Raw genomic sequence first — 19,186 nt, 5'->3', positions numbered from 1 at the left:
ATACCACAGAACGGCTGCTTCTTGTACTGATATATTCCAAATGTAATATAATTTTAGCTACAAGTACCCTAAATATTTTACCCTACGCTGAATTGCTGCGTCCTTATTGCTCTCCCCTCGAGATCTCTACTTTCTGGTCCTCCTCCTTCCGCTCAATTAAACACTTGAATGCAATTTAGAGAATCCTTCCCGACCAACAACAAAAGACAAATCATTCCTATTAATTCCGCACTCGCGGAATGTTTCATTACCAGTTACGACCGGCACTTTCGGATACTCCATATGTGCCTTCTTTTGTAAGGATACGGATTCGAATGCATAGGGATTTGGGCACGCATCTGGAGATGGAGTTGGAATTGGAGTTGGAGTTGGGTGCTCTGCTTACTTTTCATTTGCCTGCGCTGCCTTATTACGTTCATTCATATGCAAATCGCTGGACTGTAACACACGCACAACAACAATGAGGGGGAAAGTCACCGGAGATGGAAGGCGCGATGGAAGGGGAAAGGCGCTGGAAGGAGGCTGCTTCCATTGTGCGGCGTTCGCCAAGAGCGATTAAAAGAAAACTTTGCCAGACACTCAGAGAAGAGTATTTTAGCTCCAGTTAGTCACCTATTATTTAACTTTCTACAATTAATTTTTAGAATATGTGCAAACTAAAAACCTAGGATAAGAAATGACAATAAATGATAAATGATATGATAACACAACTTTTTCCTCAGTGCATGCGCAGCATGGGAGGCTGTACTGAAAAGCATCTTAAAGAAGTCCGCGGAGCAGGGTCCTTTCACCTTGTAACCCAAAAATGCTCAGGGTTGTTGGTGTTTGATGTATTATCCGCATTCTGCTCTCCCACCCCTGACAGCCCATCGAAATCGCTTTACGGGGTTGGTACGCACTGTCAGTACTGTACTGTACCTTCATCTGCTAGTAACCCATATAGCATACAGCATATCCCATATCAAATTTAAACGAATCGCTTCCGCTTAACGCGACTGCCCGGAGTTAGGGTTATGTGCATTATAATTTTCCAACATCAATTCGAAATCCAAATTGTATCGTTTCCATTTCCCCGCTCGCCCATTTTCCCTATTTTCCGTGATTATTGTTTTGCATTTCCTTTGTTTGGCGAAACAATTAATGTTATTTGCATAGTTGGCGGGTTGCCCAAATGTTTTTGGGATCGCTGGTCTGGGTTTTTGTATGAGCACCAAGGTCCGCATGTGGTCCAATTTGGAACGTTTTGTATCTGAAGTCCCGCCTGCGGCACTCTAACCTTTCTCCATTCTCGTTAACTGGTCTTTTTTGGCTTTGTCCGACCCGGCTATCAAATTGTATTTGACTTTCCCAATCTGCCGAAAGTGGAGGGACGTGGAAAGTGTCTGACTGACAGGCTCAAGAGGTCCTTTATCCCAATTTCCCGCATTAACTCGAGTGCTGCGTGCTAATGTGCAAAAACTGTCCATGTTGAGCAACTACAACTTTTCGCAAGCTCTCCAAGAAAAATGTTGGAAATTTGGAGGGAAAAGCCACTCGAAACCTTGGGAAACTTGCAAGTGTTTTCCCATACCCATGCCACCATGTGTGGCATTGCTGCGCACCTTATTTATTTAGTTGCCAGCCCAAGTGACACGAATTTCACATCTTGGTACAGTCGCGAACATGCGCTTAAGGCCGCCACCCCTTTCGCACCACTGACACTCACATATGTCGCTGTTTGTTCAGCCACACCCACCGAAAAATGTCCTCAGGGCGGCGGTTTGTTTGCTCGGCGGCTGGAAAAGTTCAATTAGAAAAAAAATGTTACAAAATGCTATAATTAAGTTTCACCTTTTCTTATGCAAATGCGCCGCCCTTCGTGTAATTTGAATTAAATATTCCCTTATTGCTTTGACCTGCAACCTGACCTAGTGAGCCATATAACAAAACCTCCTTGTTGGAAATGGAGTTTAAATTGAAAAAGTTTCATAATTGCAGGCAATCATGCGCATTAAATAAAACGAATTTCACAGGAAGTAAATGGATGTCTGCTTGATTTTGCAATAATTTTGCCAACAGCTTGTTGCTAATTTTTAATAAACATTGAGTGCCAGATTTTCGCGAGGGTTGCCAAAGGACTATGCAAATTCGCGCATAGCGATTTTCCCATAATGCGAAAGTCATCACGTGCGTGATTATTGCTTTATAAGAAAAAAAACAGTGATGATTATTATCGCTAGACAGTTTTCCCATTACGAGGCGATTATGAGGAATCCCCGTAGTCTGGACTTTATTTATTCTTAATTTGATGGCCACGTGCGCCGGAGTGACTTCACTGTACTCAGCTGCGTACAGTCGCGTCCCAGGCATTTCGATTGCATATTTATGGGGATGCGAGGTCTACGTTTTGTGTAGAAGTGTAACTAAAACTACACTGCGGATCATATACACATATCTTTATTTAAGCAGTTTTATGTGTGGAATACTTAAGTTTGCGTGTAGTTTGGTTGCGACGACTAGTTTGTACTCTTCTCCGATGGTTACTGCGTTTTCTTCCCAGGTGATCAGTTGGCATTCGTCGACCCAAACTTGATCTGTTTAAGCGCGTTTTGTTCTAAAACATAAAATATATGTTGTTATAATCACGATTGGCAAATGTTAAATGTCAAAGAAATGTTACCTGCAGAGAAGAGTTTTGAAAATTGTCGCAGAGCAAAATGTTTCCAAGCTGCGTATTTGCGTTTGTGCTGTCGTTTTCCTAAGCAGATACTCAATGAGATACTTAGATATAGTATAGGCTAGCAGACTTACCTCTTCAATCGCCTCATCGCGGCCCTCAATCTGCACAAATGTGCATAAATAATACACAAATATGCCCAGCAGCAGATAGCTTCTCATTGCGACCGATTTACTTGAGTTGCACTTTACGAATGGATAGTAATGCGGAATCTTGGCACATGAAGTACGCATTTTCCGAGTAATCGAGTTGAGTTGAGAGTGCAGCTGAGATTGCACTACTGCGACTGTATTCAAATGGGTCTATCCATTCATCGCATAAGCGGCATTATTGTGATAAGCAGCGAATGCTGCTCTCTGCGGACAATCCATTAACTAATGAAAGCGATACGGCTACATTGCCATTTTTATTTCCATTCATTTACTTGCACTCGCATTTCCCTCTTTTTCGCATTTTAATTTCATTGAGTTTATACAACAATTTGGCCCAAATGCTGGCACTTACCCTTGCAAATTTCGGGAATTTCGTGGGCTTGAGGGCTGCAGAGCACCCTCGTACTCATGCAAAAGTTGAAAAGGATCCAGGATATGTGTCCTGAGACGCACTTGGCATTGACATTTAATGGCATGTCAACGTCTGTGTGGCACGTTGGCATTTATTGATACGAAGCTCAGTTAACAAGTCGATAAAGTTTTATAGTCGAGGGTCTCAGCTGCCGTTAAATGAAAATGGAAATGGAAATGGGAATGCAATTGCCAGCTTTATAGGGAGGGGAAAACAAAGCATCGGAAAATGCTCGTACCTGGGAAAACCCCTTCTTCTTCGCCATATGGCTAATTTTGTAGCTTGCCTTCTAATTTCCCACTCTTTACTCTTTACAATAAAAAACAAACTTTTCACAAGCGCAGCCCAATGCAATTATCAAACTTCTGAGGGGTTGCCTCGTTGCTAAATTGATTAGAAGTCCCCACTCTTTGTACTTTTTCGCAGGACTTGGCAGGACCCCTGCCAAAGTAGCTCAAATTGACTTTATAATTGCCCGGTGGGCGTGGCCATAACCGAATTACTCCGCCCAGTTGGCCATTCAATGTTCCTGCGGTCGCGCCAGTTGGCCGATGTTTTGATTGAAGCGGCTCTTCAGCTGTGCAGCATGCCAATAAGTATGTATCTGAATACAAGGGGCTCGAAGTATCTACAAGTACTTTATACTTTGAGTCTCTGGAGGGAACTGAGTTAAAACGCAAAACAGATTTCAGCGTGCCAGCGGAAGATGTCGTGCAAGTGCAGATACTATCTGAAAATGAGAACGAGCTGAAGTACAAAGAAGGGGTATCGAGAGATACTTCACTCGTCAAGGTTAAAGGAAAAACAGATAATAATATATATATTATTTTGTCTCATAAAGAGACAAGTCCTACTTACAGACAGCAAGCTTGGAAAACTAATTTAAAGACGTATCATTTCATATCTGTAACTATTTATTCTTTGTAGATTATTATTAGTTGTAGATAATATGTGGGGGATAGGAATCCCATACAATACGCTCCATTTTGAGTTTGAAGAACCAATCGGCTAGTCATCAGATTGAAAACCGGTTATTATTTCACCCAGTTTCACGCTGGGCGTTCCGCGAAAATCGCAGCTTTTCAATGTCACTCATGTTTGCCAATTCCACATTCCCAAATCAAAATCTATTTTGTGCGAGTGTGAGTTTGTATCGGTGAGTGGGTTTATGGGTGTATGTGGTTCAAGGTTAACAGAAATCGGCAAAAAGCCGATAATGAGCTGCACAAGCATATGTATGAATGGATGGCTGGATGGCGCCCCAAAGTCTTGGATCTGGTTTTTGGTTTTTTTTTTTTGAGCAGGTGTCGGCGCCAGCTGATAAACATCATGAATATTAATGCACACATCATAATCACCGGTGGGGGGCACTAAATCAAATGCAGCCCGTCAAAGAGTCAAGTTCACTTTCACTCCATGACGCACACACTGGCGATGAGTGGTCGCCCCTTGAAATTCACTCTGCTCGGATCATCTCTCTTCGGTGGCTTCTTTCGGCTCGGCTTTTGGCCAATTTTGGTCAGTGGCCCACTGGCACTTGGCACTTGGCCACAACACCTGCGCATCGCATACAAATGGCCCATGGAGCGCTCTTTTCTGGGCTTCTGGCTATTTTGGGATCCCAGGCAGGCCTGATGAATGGGCCTGCCATCGATTTGGGCACCGATTTGGCTGACTTTTGGCTGACTTTTGGCTGACTTTTGGCTGACTTTTGGTTGGGCTTTGTTTTTGCTTTTGGCAGCCATTGCATCACTCGGCTCACGAGCTGACCATGTTTTTAAGCCACGTTTTGAGTGCACGCGAATGGCGGGTGAAAGCAAAGTGTGGCAATCAATGACGACATCAAGCCGTAGACCACTGCATCGGCGGGTTTGACCAGCTGGCTGAGCGGACAAACAGCTGTTATACAGCTGATTTCGAACAGACACTTAAAGAAACATATACATATTATAGATACATCTTGACACTACTTGAAAATAAAGTTATGCCCCTATGACACTGCATAAACAGGCTGATTCAGTCATAATAGTGTCATGGTGGATTAGCCACCAGTTCAATGAACTGATTACATTTTCGAAAAGCAATTATACACAACAAATTTGACCTGGTACATTAATTTGAAAAACCTTTTCGGATGACTTTTTCCCGGTAGTATAAAGTGGCATTTTCCCGGCTGAGTCAGCAGCTCGTTTCAATTAAACTCCACAGACGGGGTAAATATTCAGTAGTTTATTTAAATAGAAACATGTTTTTCAGACTTTTGTTAGCTCGCACAGGCACTCACATTCCGCACTCATTCACTCACACGCTTAACCAAATAGTTGATGGCTGTTAGATAATTAGCAAAATATGTACAAATACGGTAAGTATGATAGAGGTAAACAGATCTGAATCCGAATCCCGCCCACTTCAATTAGGCGCCCATTGTTCCTCACCCAAATGCAAAGAAATCTGACGTCAAGGCATTTCGGCCTGCGTCTGTTGGCTCTTTTTCTTCCGCTGCTGCACAACACTGTCGATCCAGTCGGCGTATTCGGCCACGTTAGTATAAACAGCCGGCTTCCCGGCCATCCCACACTGGGTGAACCCGTAGCTGACCACTCCGTAGGCCACCCACCTCGAGTGCTGGCGATCGAAGTACATCAGTGGTCCTCCGGAGTCGCCGGCACACGTGTCCTTGGCGAACTCGCCGCCGGCACAGATTTGCTTGGAGCCCAGTCGCACTCCGAATCCCTCCAGGATCTTGGTGCAGTTCTCGTTGGAGACGTACGGGATGCGCAGCTTCAGCTTTATGGGGCTGTGGATGTTGATGAAGTACTTGTTGACTGCAAAGACGGACTTATCGTTATCACTTTATCAAGCAGGCATTCAAAAGAAAGAAGAACTTAGCATAGCTTCAAGAAGTTCAGATCTAAAATAACCAGGGTACTGGTTATAGCGAATATCTGGGCTATACTCACATAAGTCCGTGCGACCCCAGCCGGAAACGGAGAACATCTGGCCCTCGGCCAAAGTCAGCGGCTCGGATTTGTTGGGCAAACAGATGGGCATGACGAAATGGGTGAAGGATACGGGATGCTTCAGCCGGATAATGGCGATGTCATTGTACTTGTAGTTGGAGAACTCCTTGTACTCCGGATGCACATGGATCTTCTCGTAGGCAATATCCAAGGCGGCGTCCGCGCAGCTCAGATAATTCGGCTCCTCGATGCAGTCGGGCTCCGTTTTCACGTTGAACTCGCCCAAACGCACATGCTTTCTAGACGCATGGGAAATTCTGTATATATATACTTAAAAAATATTTGTTTAAATTCTACTCACAGTCCCTGGCGATCACGAACTCCTTCGCCTTGAACGCAGTGGGCAGCTGTTAGGATATGGCGATCGTCTATGAGAGCTCCACTGCAGCCGTACTCATCTAAAAGGATTGAGTAAAATGGGTGGAAAGCATGTACTTCACTATCAAATAGTCGAAACAATATAATTAATAATTTTGTTACACCAATGTGGACTCACTCGAGTTGTAAACAAGCAGGGCCAGCCAAGGAAACTCATCCAGCTCGGCGATTTCGCCTCCGTAAATTCTATTAGTCACTTGTTTGCCGCACTCATTGAGTAAATTGAATCCGGAACTTGGTTCCACTGTTTGAATCCGTCGCTTGAGCTTCTTGCGCTTGAATCGGGCGGTGACATCCAGAAATCTTCGGTACTCGAACTTGGAGAATTGCAGCACGGGAAAGAGGTAATCCTGGCCATTCGCCGGGCAGCAAACCAGGGATTCGTAGGAACCCTCTGCCTCTGAGACCTCGCACTGCACCTTCTTCAGGAAGTTAACCTTCTCCGCCGGCAAGTTGGTGGCATTTCGCACCTGAAGGTACGCCTTGCACCTGCTCACCTCCAGGCAGACTCCCCTCTTCGTCTCGTTGGGTATATCGCACTCCTGCAGGATCTCGGCCAGAGCCAGGAAGCGGTTGAAACAGCCGAAGAGTAGCCATAGTCGCAGGACCCAACCGAGCATAGGTAACAGTATCTATGTCTATGATCTTGAACCGCAGATACAAGCCAAATCCAAATCCGTATCCAAATCCGATCGTCTGGCAAGAAGAAGCGGCGGCAAAGGCTTACGAACCGAAACTGAATGGCAACGCAGTTGGCTTAAGCAGAGTGCCAAAAAGCGAAAAGCCGAAGACCCCGAAAAGTCGGAAGAGCCGAAGACCCCCGGGTCTTCAGTCTTCAGTCTACAGTCTCCGGTCTTCAGTCTCCAGTGTTCAGTCTTCAGTCTACCAGCTCAAAGCTCCAACTCAGGTGTCAACAAATGAGACGCCCCCGCCCCACTTAGGCGGCGAAAAACGAGTCCAAAAGTGCAGTAGTCGGCACGGCAGGTCGACCGATACCGATCGTCCGGCTGGTCCGGTTATAATATATATATTGCATAACCGACTCAGCTGGCCAGCTGGTTTCACTTTCGTTCAAGGCGAGAGTCTGACTCTTGGCTGGTCAAAGCTTTATGGCTTTAAGATTGCCCGCTTTTAGGCGGCGGCGGCAGCTGGGCAAAGCTCCGCCAAATGGTTTTGGCCAAAGTCCACGTTCACGGCTCCGAACAAAACACCTGCCCAAAACCGGAAGTTTTCTTGTGGTTTTCTGCCAATTAAAGCGCGGTGGCAATGTCACTTGGACCGCGATTGCTGAAGGTGTCGCCTTCAGCTGGGAAATCCAAAGGTTTTCGCACCAGGTCAGTCACCTTGTTGGGTTGCTACGAATATAAAGCGTTTCACAAGCTACTAAACTGATATAACCGCATACTATAAAATGTATTCATAATATATATGACTATATAAGTCAAGGCAAAAGGGACAAACTTCCTGTTTCATAATTACACAATAAAAATCTCAGTGGGCTTGCTGAGATATAACTTTCCCAATTAAGTCATTTAAAGTCAAAACTTGTATTTGCATCAATAAATATTTATGTCTACTAAGATCTAAGTCAGTTACTACACTAGTCTAAAAGTGGTGAAGATCACAATTTTTGTTTAGAGCCTGCAGTGAGTTCGGCAGCTAAGCCCTCACATTCTGCCTGATCCAGATGTCATAGGCAGCCACATTCGTGTAGACACCGGGCCAATCCTTCAGGCCGCACTTGTAGCCAAAGGACACGATGCCCTCGAGCACCCAGGACTCGTCGCGGAATCGCATCAGCGGTCCGCCGGAGTCGCCATCGCAGCTGTCCTGCCGGAATTGTCCGCCGGCACAGAGTTGGGTGGCCTCCACGGGCACCTTGATCTGGGCGAATCTCTGGCGGCACTTGGCGGGATCCACGTAGTTGACCGTCACCTTTTGCTTGACGGCACTGCGGCTCATCTTCAGAGTGCGGCCCCAGCCGGCTACGGTGAACTGCTGGCCGGATTGCCGCGGCTCCGGGCCCACAGACGAGGGCAGGCAAATAGGTTGGATGTTGTCCGAGTAGCGGACGTTGCGCTCCAAGCGAATGAGACCAATGTCGTGCACCTGATTGGAGGACTTTTCACTGTATCGTTCGTGAACCCGGATCTCCTCGAAGCCCAAACGCTGCACCTCCGGCGAGCAACTTCCTCCACCTGGGGGGCAGTCCACCGCGGTGCGAGTGTCATGCTCGCCCAGTCTCACCGAGACACTAAAAAGCAAATGAGAAACAAGCCGAAAGCAATTAATGAGCATTTAAGCCATTAAACACTAGAATTAAACAGCTAATTGGTGCTTGGCCACGGCGAATCGAGAGCGGAGCGAATTGAGAACCCGAACGCCTGGGTTGTGTGAATCATCGAAACAAGTTAACAAGCGGCAAAGCACCGTCTAATTAATATTCTTGAATATACGAGTATATACGTTTGCTAACTTGGCCAGGTCCAGGTCTGGGGATCCCTTTGGCCTCGTTAGCCGACTTAGTCGGAGATTTTAGCCCGTTTCGCGGAATTGTCGGACAAACAAGCGTGAATAAGCCTGACTTTCGCCCATCCCGAGAAACTGGATTGTATACTAGATCTAAGCATTCGAAAAATCAAAACTTGATTCATCAGTCTATTGATCTGGCGCCCATTCATAAATCGGTTGGCCAGATCAATAGTAAATCCCCTAAAGCTAAATCTGTCATAAAATCTGGATATTGGGGATAACTCAGCGAAACCAGTATTATGCGTTAAGATAAGTTGTAAGTTTTAACAGAACTATTATAGATGACCAAAAACAGATCAGCAAGAAATTCCACCTTTCTTGTCTGGATCAACTTGTGGTTAGAATCTGTGGAAACTTTTCGATGAGATTAGAACTAAGTATAGGGATTTACATAAACTGCTGATCAAATCTTTTGTATCTCTTGTTTTTAACCACAAAAACTAATTAATTTTGAATTTCATGAACATGTAGGTGCCTGACCTGCCGCTTTTCTATAAAAAACCCCAAATTTACCAGAATGCATTCTCTTGAGCTAAAGTCACCTGAAAGACCGCTTCATATACTCACAGTGTTCCAACTTCCCGCTCGATCCTGCCAGTCAAACAATGGGCCGCTGTGAGGACATATCGCTGATTGATGAGGGATCCTGCACAGGCGGTGGACAGACCATTTCCAGTTCGTCTGCGGTACTCCAGCAGCACCATCCAGGGAAACTCGTTCAGATCGGTGTCCTGGCCATCGTAAATCCTGTTCCTGATAGCCACGCCCCCGCAGGAGGGCGGCTGAGGCAGTAGAGTGGAGCCATCGCCAGTCGACGATTTTGGAACTGGTGCTCTGCTGGTGGCTGGCTGGTTGCCAAAGCTCCAGGGACGTCTTTCTTGCCGGGAAAAAGCGAAACTCTGTGGCCGCTCCTCCTCCCAGTCGCCGCCAAATCCATCGTAGTCCGGAAAGTTGACATCCTGGCGTTGGCTCCTCACATAGCCCGTGTCCTGGGTGCAGCAGACATAGGGCTGATTGTTCCTGTCCCTGCCACAGGCCGAAGACTTGATGAAGCTCTTCTCCTGATCCGTCAAGATGGCCCGCTTCAGCACGGAGTAGAGGGTCTGGCACTCATTAATGAGCACACAAAGTCCCGGGGTTTGGTTGGGATTCAGGCATCTCGAATCTGCAGAGGAGATAAAAGCATTACAATCAGGTTCTGCAGGGGATGCCCCTAAATGCGCGCGCCACTTTTCTGACATTCTTGCGGTTCAGGCTATCTGCACATTGATCATGGCACACTCAAAGAAACTTCAAGATACAAATCTTTGCAGTGCCTTAATCTTGGTAACATTTGGTAACATTTTCAAAGTGATTGGGGATTTATTAAATTTTTTTGGATGCACTTCTCGGGGAACTACCCACTTGGGATTGTGGCGCGTGCAAATCTGGTGGAACCGGCTCAATTAGAAGTGCACCGGACTTCCTCGCACTTGTGCGTAATTTCCACGATTTGGGAATTTTTTCATGGCTAACACTCACACTGGGCTTTGGCCTCGTTGGCAATCAGCATGCAAAGAATTACCGCCGCGAACACTTTCATTCTGCTGCTAATTAATCACTATATATTTCCTTAAATCACTTGCGGGTAGGATCTTTTCCAGCTGACCCTATAAAACATACTGCGAGATGCCTGGAGTTGATCTGAGCTTTTTATACTAGCAGCTTCAGCTTCGTGGACCGAGTTCACTCGATCGGTTCTCGATCGGAACTCTAGAGCGGGTTAAACAATCGAGCGCCACTGTTCTCCGCGCTGCGGTTTTGTATTTGAGTCTACTAGCTAGTGTTATTTGTATCTTAGAGATGCGTGTCACTAGGTGACACCGAAGGTTTTCAGCTACGTGTTTAGGCTTAGGAAAACCTCTCTTTTGGGTGCAACAAACTTTGGGAACGCCACCTCAAGTCAATGACGCTGGTTACGAGTTCCTCCACACGTCATAAATATTCGATACACAGGAAACGGTCCAAGTCTACCAGAGTTACTCATACCATAGATACGTTCTATATAGGGTTTTATTAAATTGTGACAAATGCAAGGGCCTTGTATATAATTAGGCAATTGCATCCCTCCAGGGGCTTTGCCCGTTTGTCATCCATCATCATCTGCAAGAGACCTGTGATATATATCAACTATAACATGCAATATCCACCGGCAGAACAGACTGTCATTCCCCGGAACGCCTGGTGATTTACCAGCTAACAAGGTGTCGCATGCATATGTAAACCAGTTCCTAATGGGAAGAAGACTGAAAAATTTCCATAAGCAAGGGAAAAAATTAAAATAGAAAGAAAAGAAAAATATTAATGGCTCATTAATATAGCAACAAATCAATACAAACATTTATCGATACTTGTTAGACTATTTCTAAAAAAAAACCCTTTTTTAATATAAATCCATTATATATATAATTAAAATATAATATTATTACATTTGTTCAATTTTTCTGTTTTTCCGTGTATCTTGTAAATGAGCTTTGAACCTGCTTATTGCGCACAAAACCCAATGTTTCAGTGGCCTATCTTCCAATAACAATCTTTGCGGTATTTAAGAGTCAGTTGGTGGCCGGAAGTAACCGCGGGATACATTTCGGACATTTGATACTTTTATCCATTTGATTTCAACGGCTGCAAAGCACGGCAAACCCTTTAATTTCCTGGAATTTCCCCTGCGTTGCGGGTTGTTAAGGGGATCAACATGTTACCGCAAAAGGGTTGAGCAGACGGAAAGGAAAAGTTGAAAGGCAGCACGCGGAAAATGTCAGCGCCAGATAAACGGAGTCTTTGTGTACCGGAAAAGCAGGCCACGGGCTCAGCAGTCCCATTAGGTCCCAGTCTAATTGGGCGTGGAATATGTAAGAAACGCAGCATCCTGCTGTTCAATTATCTAAAAAAAAGAATTCAACTTGACAGCGGTGGGATTCGAACCCACGCCCTTTCGGACTGGTGCCTAAAACCAGCGCCTTAGACCGCTCGGCCACGCTGCCGCAACGAGGCGCCATCCGCCGTCTAGAAAATAAAAGGTTCTGAACAACAAAGTGTTAGTTTTTTTTTTTTAAAAAGAGAATAATTGTATTTGAGTAATTACTCGAAGTAATTGTGTTTGTGGATTAGTCTCACTTTTTCAACGCTAAACACCATAAACCATATTCTGATTTGTTTGGTGGTTTTAAAGCTAAGGTTTTGTGGTTGTTTTTATAAATTATAAACTCTTAACGAGATTAACAACGACACAATTAATAACAATTATTTGTAAGTACTGCAGAATTGTGTCTTTAATGTCCCTTTAAATGGGCAATCTCTCAAATATTTTGGCTGTGGTGTCGGCAAAATAAATGACAATCACAGAACCCAAGCACTAGAAATATGTTTTTAAACAATGTGTTTGTAGTTATGCAAAATAATAACCAAACCAAAAACAAAAAAGTAATAATAATAAAAAAAATAATATAATAATAATAATCGTAATAATAATCCTAATTATAATAACAATCAACTTAAATAAGAATATAATTAATTTCGCTGTATTATTTATATCCAATTTGGAAATAAGATTAATTCCAATATATTCTGAATAAGCATTTAGCACCTGGTAAAGAAATATAACCAAGGCTAATCAAAATAGTTTATATAACAGCTTGCTGTTTAGCACTTTATAAGGGAAATACCGAAAAAAACGAAAGCAAGACTGATAAGGGTAAAAACACAGCTTAAATAAAAATGTCAACGTATCTTTTTCAGAAATCTCTATGGCTTAAAAAAGATTTCCAATGATACAAAAAAAGAACAAAAAACTGTGACAGCGGTGGGATTCGAACCCACGCCCTTTCGGACTGGTGCCTAAAACCAGCGCCTTAGACCGCTCGGCCACGCTGCCTATACCCACACGCTGTCAAATGCGCAATTTCAACATAGCAAGCCATGAAGTCGAGTGTTCTTCCTTTGTTGGCATAATTTTGGGGTTGATTTTCCAGCAGTGTTGCCGACACTCGTCGCAAAAAAAGTAGTTGGGAAAGTAGTGGCAGCAAGTACGGAAATTAACATAGTCAATTCATGGGCGTTGCTTAAAAAGGAACTTTAATCATTGTGCATGAGCAACTAAAACGCTAAAAATCTGAGGAATAAAATCTGTAACCATTTGCCTATTTTGTGTAAGTAGTAAAACGTGCAAAATGCTATAACAAAGGCAAATACTTTACGAGCGGCAACGCCAGCGAAGCGATTCTAATTCATTGACAAACGCATTTTGATTTGGCGATAATGAGAGTTGGGGTTAAAACAGCGGTACGGGTCACCTTTGACACAAACTTCCCCTGTTCCTTGTCATTGACCCCCTTCTGAGGTCACGAGGTCCTGAGGTTGTTGCTTTACGATTTCAGCATTTTGCATTTCAGCGCTCTACCCCCATTTTTTATAGAGTGCGGTGGCAAAAGCTCCAGGTTTTATAGCCTTTTTATGTGGCCATAGTTTCGCATTCGCACTGGCCTTTTACGAGCGTTTTATAACTTGTTTACATTAGGCGAACAGCACCCGAAATGTCACGTAACGGAAGTGCTGGGAATCATTTTATGCAAAAATCTATCAAATCGCTGGCGGGCTGCATAAAAATCGTCGTAAAGCGATGCTTGATTTGGAACTACAGCAGCTGGCATTGCCTGTTTGTAAGGGCAAGGGATCCGAGATTGGAGAAGTGCAACGAAGCGATTTCCCAAAGCGATTCCGTGGATAATTCGGGAATTAAGTGGATTGGATGTCGAGCAACTCGAGTTGAAAGCCTCCAATGGGCGGAATGAGCCAGGTGAGTCGAATGGTGGCCACAGTGGCACTATTCCTGCTGATTGCTCCACAACCAGCACTATTGTTTGGGCACTCAGATGAATCATCTGAGGCTGTTGCAATTGAGAAGGAGATCGATGATGCCATGGAAAATATGCAATCGCACTTTGAATTCGGCAGCGTAATCACTGGCAAGGATTCCAGGAAAATCTCCAAGGCCTTCGTGAGTTCTAAAGGCTCTGTTAAAATATTTTAATTTATTATTTACCCTCTTCATTTCTGTGCAGGAAAATCTCAGTAATTATATTCAAAGGAAAACCAATACCAAGCCCAGAGTGCGTGGAAACTTTATTGTATTTTGAGATCACAAGGTTGTCACCAAACTTCTACATAAAAATATTGTTTCTTTGGAAACGAAATGTTTCCTAATTACTGTTAATAAAGCAGATCTTCGCATATTGCACTAATTTTTGTTAATGAAAAATAGGTACATTTAAAAAAATAAATAGGGTTAAGTGCAACGAATTGATTTCCCAGACAATCTCTTTTGAGAATTGTTTACTTAAAAGCATTTCTAGAATGGAAGCCACATTGTTAATATATCTAACCCTTTTAGTTCTGTTTGCCCAAGAAATGCAGACCAAGTTATTAGGCGCAAAAAAAACAGAGAAACAGCTTGTAAGCCATAAAGTCTGACATGTGGAACATTAAACAATAATTATATGACTTTTGTAGTCCAATTCGGAAGACCATGATGGAAAGGTTTTCCACATTCAACCAACCGACAACACCAATATTCGATTTTCCTACCAACTACCAAAAGGGAAAAAACATACGAGTTTAACCGGCAAGAAAAAGAAGCAGCCTGAATATTTCTTAAATTTTACATTTAACAACTACCGAAATCCCAAAAAAACGCTGGATCACAATACACTCGTAAAAAAACTGAAAATGCGACGAACTGGCAGGCGATTGCTGCCCAATGGAATGCCCAATCCTTATAGATACTTTCCACTTAAAGGCGAAGATATGTAGATAATATACTTCACAATCTACTGATTTGCTTACTAACAACGAAATGTTTACTCACTGATAATAAAAATAGCTTTTTAGTGCTTATTCATTCACAAGAAAATACCCCAAGTAAAGCGATTCTGTTCTAATTGATAAGAGCGAGTTCTTCAGTCCATTAAATAAATGGTATACATAATTTCTTATCAAAACATGTTAACGATCGATGTATATTCCTAAGTTTGAGCTCTCGACGGGTGATTAAATCATACATTTTAAGTGCATTAACTTCGTTAGCTATATGTAATAAAAACATAATTAGGGTGTTTAATCAAATTGCGGACACCTTCAAGATAAAAAACCAGACCTAGGAGACATCGAAATCGCTTTTTGCGTACTTTTTTCTAGACTAGCGGAAATAATTGTCACAATGCAACAGTGTTTAAAATGGATCGCTCACAAAACTGGGTCTTAGATAAGAACTTTGAACCATAGATAAAAGTGCTAAATTTTTCGTATATAAAGGATGGAAATTTCGCAATTATCTTTAGTTCGATATTCAAACATGAAAATAATAGTAGTCAGTCTTTTGTTGGTGATTTCCTTAGTTGGACAACACCAGACGAGCGCAAAAAGTGTGTCCAATACCTTGGTAATTAAATATAAACGGAAATTTGAAAAGCTTTTCTATAGAATATACAATTTTAGGCCAACCAAATCGGTCAGGATGCCTCCACTTTCGGCAATGAACTAGGCCAAGAGGTCATTCAATATGGCCAAGAAGCCGCTAAAAGCGGCTTGAAGTATGGAGAAGCAGCCGTAAGTATTTCAAAATCTAAGGGAAAGCTTTGCATATAGCAATACTTGAACGTATGTAGGAAAATGCCTCCTCCGGTTGGGAACTTGGAATGGATGGCAACATGTTTGGTCACGAATTGGGAGATGAGGGCAATTTGTTAGGACAAGAGGCTGCCAATAGCGCCATTAACTTTGGAAATCAAGTCGCCCAGGATGCGGTGAGTGAAACCAGTACAGAAGCATTTTAGAATTCTTCAAATGTTTTTCATTTCTTTAAAGGAAGCGGCAGCCAATGCAGAAATAAAAGCGAAGCAGTCTGCCAATCAAACCACTAAGGTATAAAATGACGATGAATGCATCATATTCCACATTCAAATGCTACTATCGTTTTTCGCAGAAATCTGTCAGTAAGCGCGATGTATCAAGTGCCAACGAGAATCCTTCGGTTACCTGTGCCTGCACCTGTTCCACCGATGGCGCTGCTTCCAAGCTGGGAAATAAGGTAGCAGAGTCGGCCGGAAAGGCTGCTCATGATGTGGCCAACGCTGCTGGAAATGTGGCCTCGAGTGTAGCTGGAGCTGCTGGCACTATTGGTCACGATGCTGCTGGTGCTGCATCTAGTGTTGCAAGTGCTGCTGGACACATTTTCCACGACGCCGGCAAGGTTGGTGGTGACATTGGAAACGCTGCTGGAAATGCTGCTGGAGATGTTGCTCATGCTGCTGGAAATACGGCCTCGAGTGTCGCTGGAGCTGCTGGACACATCTTCCACGACGCCGGCAAGGTTGGTGGTGACATTGGAAGTGCTGCTGGAAATGCTGCTGGAGATGTTGCTCATGCTGCTGGAAATGTGGCCTCGAGTGTCGCTGGAGCTGCTGGCACTATTGGTCACGATGCTGCCGGTGCTGCATCTAGTGTTGCAAGTGCTGCTGGAAACATCTTCCACGACGCCGGCAAGGTTGGTGGTGACATTGGAAACGCTGCTGGAAATGCTGCTGGAGATGTTGCTCATGCTGCTGGAAATGCGGCCTCGAGTGTAGCTGGATCTGCTGGACACATTTACCACGACGCTGGCAAGATTGGAGGTGATATTGGAAATGCTGCTGGAAATGTCGCTGGAAGTGCAGCGAATGCCGCCGGTGATGTTGCAAATGCTGCTGGAAATGTCGCTGGAAGTGCAGCGAATGCCGCCGGTGATGTTGCAAATGCTGCTGGGAATGTTGCTGGAGATGTTGCTGGTGCTGCTGGAAGTGTCGCTGGAAGTGCAGCAAATGCTGCTGGAGATGTTGCTAATGCTGCTGGAAATGTTGCTGGAGATATTGCAAATGCCGCAAGCAATGTTGCTGGAGATGTTGCTAATGCAGCTGGAAATGTCGCTGGAGATGTAGCTAACGCTGCTGGAAATGTTGCACATGATGCAAGCCACATTTTCCACTCCATTTTTTAAAATGTTTCTCTAATCTTCTTCTCATTTATCCTAATAAATGAACGAGCATATAATGACCCATGCACTTGTCATATTTTAAGAGCTGGCTTTCTATGAAATCACTTTTCAATTTCTGTTTGGACTTCTGAACGTTTACAGTCGATTTATTTTTAGCTTCCTGATACTAGGACTTGAGACTGTCGATTACAGATTAAATAACATTATAGATACCGTAAGAAATACCCTGAAATTAAATCAAATGAGCGATCAATCAGAATCAAAACCTACCGCCAATCAGTTGGGAATCAAGAAGCACTCATGTGTGATTCGTTTTTATTGGCGGCGTCAAAGAAGTCGGTAACTCCCACATAAACCAACTGATAAGAAATGCCTATAAATGCAGTGTTGCTAATAGAAGTGATTCAGTAATTCACCGATATTACGAAAAGCAACAACATGCAATCTTCTACAATTCTAACCCTTTTTGCCTTCGTCCTGGGGGCCCAAAGTGCTAGAGCTGGAACCCTCACCCTTGGGTACCTGATGGGAGATGTGTCCCAAGTGGCCATTGCCGGGGAGAAGGTCATCCATCAACTGGAAAACGCTGTGACCAGCTCCCAATCGGATTTTGTCCAGCCCACCACTTTGAACATCCTAAGCGACATGGGAAACGCCTTGGGAGATCTGTCTGTAATATGCTGTCTACTACATATTTATTTTGAAGTTGAAATACTTGAAATACCTAAAATATTTAATATTCTTTTAGAACGCCATTACTAGTTTAAAAGTGGAGAACGATTATATGCAACCCGAGGCCACCAATCTTTTGGGCGATGTTCTGGGTGGAGTGGGCACGGGTCTTGGAGATCTGGCTGTAAGTTACAGATCTGAAAATTCAATTGGAAGCTTTCCAGTATAAGCTTGGTTTTCCATTTTTATAGAATGCCATTACCAGTCTTAGTGCTCAGATGAAGAACGGGCCTCAGGCGCGCAGTCTTTCGGTATGTTACATCATATAATCTTTAATAAAATATAAAATTAATAAAATTTTCACATTCTTAGTCCAATGGTGCTTCTATTATAGCTGAAGGCGGAGTAAGCTTGACCCAAGGTCAAGAATTCCATATAAATTATACTAATTATTCTTGATTTCCAGGCTGTGAGTGCCAAGACTATTGCCGCTGCTGCTGATGCTGCTGCCCCCTATATAAAGCAACTAAATGCTGGCCTAGGAGATCTGGCTGTAAGTGGCCCTTAAGCAGTGGCAGTTGCTAATCTGATGAGTAACGAATTGTATTACCCCTCACAGAACGCCCTCACCAGCCTCTGAAGCACTCTGGAGCAGTTCAATTAACAAATAAATATTCAATCGCGCAAAGAGCTTAGTGAGTGCTTCTTTTGTGCTCCAATTTGGGCAGAGTTCATCAACAAGTTGGGCATCAATTAGTGCTGGGATGTTTTGAAATCCAAGAAGAGTAAACAAGGTCGGGTTCCAGAATCAGAATTGCTTCTAGCTCGATCTGCATAGAGGGCTATACATACGAGTACGTATATCCAGAATGGAAAAGGGGTCAAATGATACGAGGTGAATCGAAGTCGGAACACGTGATTGCCAACAACATTAGGGGCTCAAGTTTCCAACAAAAAAACTGAATAAAATCCATCAGTAGAAGGAGGAAGCGCCATGCACACATGCCGGTTTTTGAATAATTTTTATTATGACAAGTAGGTTGCCTTTGTTCCTCGAACCAAACAGAACAGAATTAGGTCATCTCGAGGGGACTGGCAATCATAGGGGATTTCGGGGGAATAGGTATGGGGGTTCCTCAACTCCGGAAGACATTCCCTGCTCCTCGTGGTTCATTTTCTTCCCGAGGCCTGCTATTAAGTCACTTTATCGAGCGGCAAATGTCTGTTTCTTCCTCCTCC

At 43.7% G+C, this 19,186-nt stretch overlaps 5 protein-coding genes and 2 non-coding genes across 8 annotated transcripts; 3 read left to right on the top strand and 4 right to left on the bottom strand.

Annotated features, from left to right (window-relative positions):
• Positions 1 to 2,420: 2,420 nt before the first annotated feature.
• LOC26526415 lies at positions 2,421 to 3,925 on the bottom strand. Its single transcript, XM_026982930.1, has 4 exons — positions 3,221 to 3,925; positions 2,791 to 3,108; positions 2,660 to 2,737; positions 2,421 to 2,593 (listed from the first exon to the last, which is right to left on the bottom strand). Exons 2-4 carry the CDS (start codon positions 2,947 to 2,949, stop codon positions 2,441 to 2,443), a joined length of 390 nt encoding a protein of 129 aa, XP_026838731.1. The 5' UTR covers positions 2,950 to 3,108; positions 3,221 to 3,925; the 3' UTR covers positions 2,421 to 2,440.
• A 1,442-nt stretch (positions 3,926 to 5,367) lies between these two features.
• Positions 5,368 to 10,871, bottom strand: LOC6555333. Its single transcript, XM_001981182.3, has 7 exons — positions 10,732 to 10,871; positions 9,778 to 10,375; positions 8,350 to 8,932; positions 6,797 to 7,310; positions 6,602 to 6,698; positions 6,241 to 6,539; positions 5,368 to 6,105 (listed from the first exon to the last, which is right to left on the bottom strand). The coding sequence occupies exons 1-7, from the start codon at positions 10,790 to 10,792 to the stop codon at positions 5,738 to 5,740; spliced, it is 2,520 nt and encodes an 839-aa protein (XP_001981218.2). The 5' UTR covers positions 10,793 to 10,871; the 3' UTR covers positions 5,368 to 5,737.
• Positions 10,872 to 12,153: 1,282 nt separating this feature from the next.
• On the bottom strand, positions 12,154 to 12,233 carry Trnal-uag. Its single transcript has one exon. It is a non-coding gene; the product is annotated as a tRNA-Leu (tRNA).
• Positions 12,234 to 13,043: 810 nt separating this feature from the next.
• Positions 13,044 to 13,123, bottom strand: Trnal-uag. The gene has a single exon. It is a non-coding gene; the product is annotated as a tRNA-Leu (tRNA).
• Positions 13,124 to 14,035: 912 nt separating this feature from the next.
• LOC26526570 lies at positions 14,036 to 15,157 on the top strand. Its single transcript, XM_015153901.2, has 3 exons — positions 14,036 to 14,245; positions 14,310 to 14,357; positions 14,758 to 15,157. The coding sequence occupies exons 1-3, from the start codon at positions 14,036 to 14,038 to the stop codon at positions 15,055 to 15,057; spliced, it is 558 nt and encodes a 185-aa protein (XP_015009387.2). The 3' UTR covers positions 15,058 to 15,157.
• A 388-nt stretch (positions 15,158 to 15,545) lies between these two features.
• LOC6555329 (circumsporozoite protein) lies at positions 15,546 to 17,357 on the top strand. 2 transcript variants are annotated; one of them, XM_026981100.1, is made up of 6 exons: positions 15,546 to 15,685; positions 15,742 to 15,852; positions 15,912 to 16,049; positions 16,111 to 16,167; positions 16,229 to 16,594; positions 16,769 to 17,357. In XM_026981100.1, exons 1-6 carry the CDS (start codon positions 15,560 to 15,562, stop codon positions 17,276 to 17,278), a joined length of 1,308 nt encoding a protein of 435 aa, XP_026836901.1. In that variant the 5' UTR covers positions 15,546 to 15,559; the 3' UTR covers positions 17,279 to 17,357. The 2 variants fall into 2 exon arrangements, with proteins under 2 accessions (XP_026836901.1, XP_026836896.1); XM_026981095.1 differs by having other exon boundaries at positions 16,229 to 17,357.
• Positions 17,358 to 17,699: 342 nt separating this feature from the next.
• Positions 17,700 to 18,882, top strand: LOC6555328. Its single transcript, XM_001981179.3, has 6 exons — positions 17,700 to 17,947; positions 18,024 to 18,131; positions 18,199 to 18,258; positions 18,320 to 18,352; positions 18,414 to 18,500; positions 18,567 to 18,882. Exons 1-6 carry the CDS (start codon positions 17,714 to 17,716, stop codon positions 18,585 to 18,587), a joined length of 543 nt encoding a protein of 180 aa, XP_001981215.1. The 5' UTR covers positions 17,700 to 17,713; the 3' UTR covers positions 18,588 to 18,882.
• The last annotated feature ends 304 nt before the right edge of the window (positions 18,883 to 19,186 follow it).

The sequence above is a fragment of the Drosophila erecta genome, unplaced genomic scaffold (genome assembly GCF_003286155.1).
Source record: "Drosophila erecta strain 14021-0224.00,06,07 unplaced genomic scaffold, DereRS2 tig00000000-arrow-pilon, whole genome shotgun sequence".
NCBI classification, from domain to species: domain Eukaryota; kingdom Metazoa; phylum Arthropoda; class Insecta; order Diptera; family Drosophilidae; genus Drosophila; species Drosophila erecta.
This window is presented reverse-complemented; position numbering and strand designations above follow the sequence as displayed.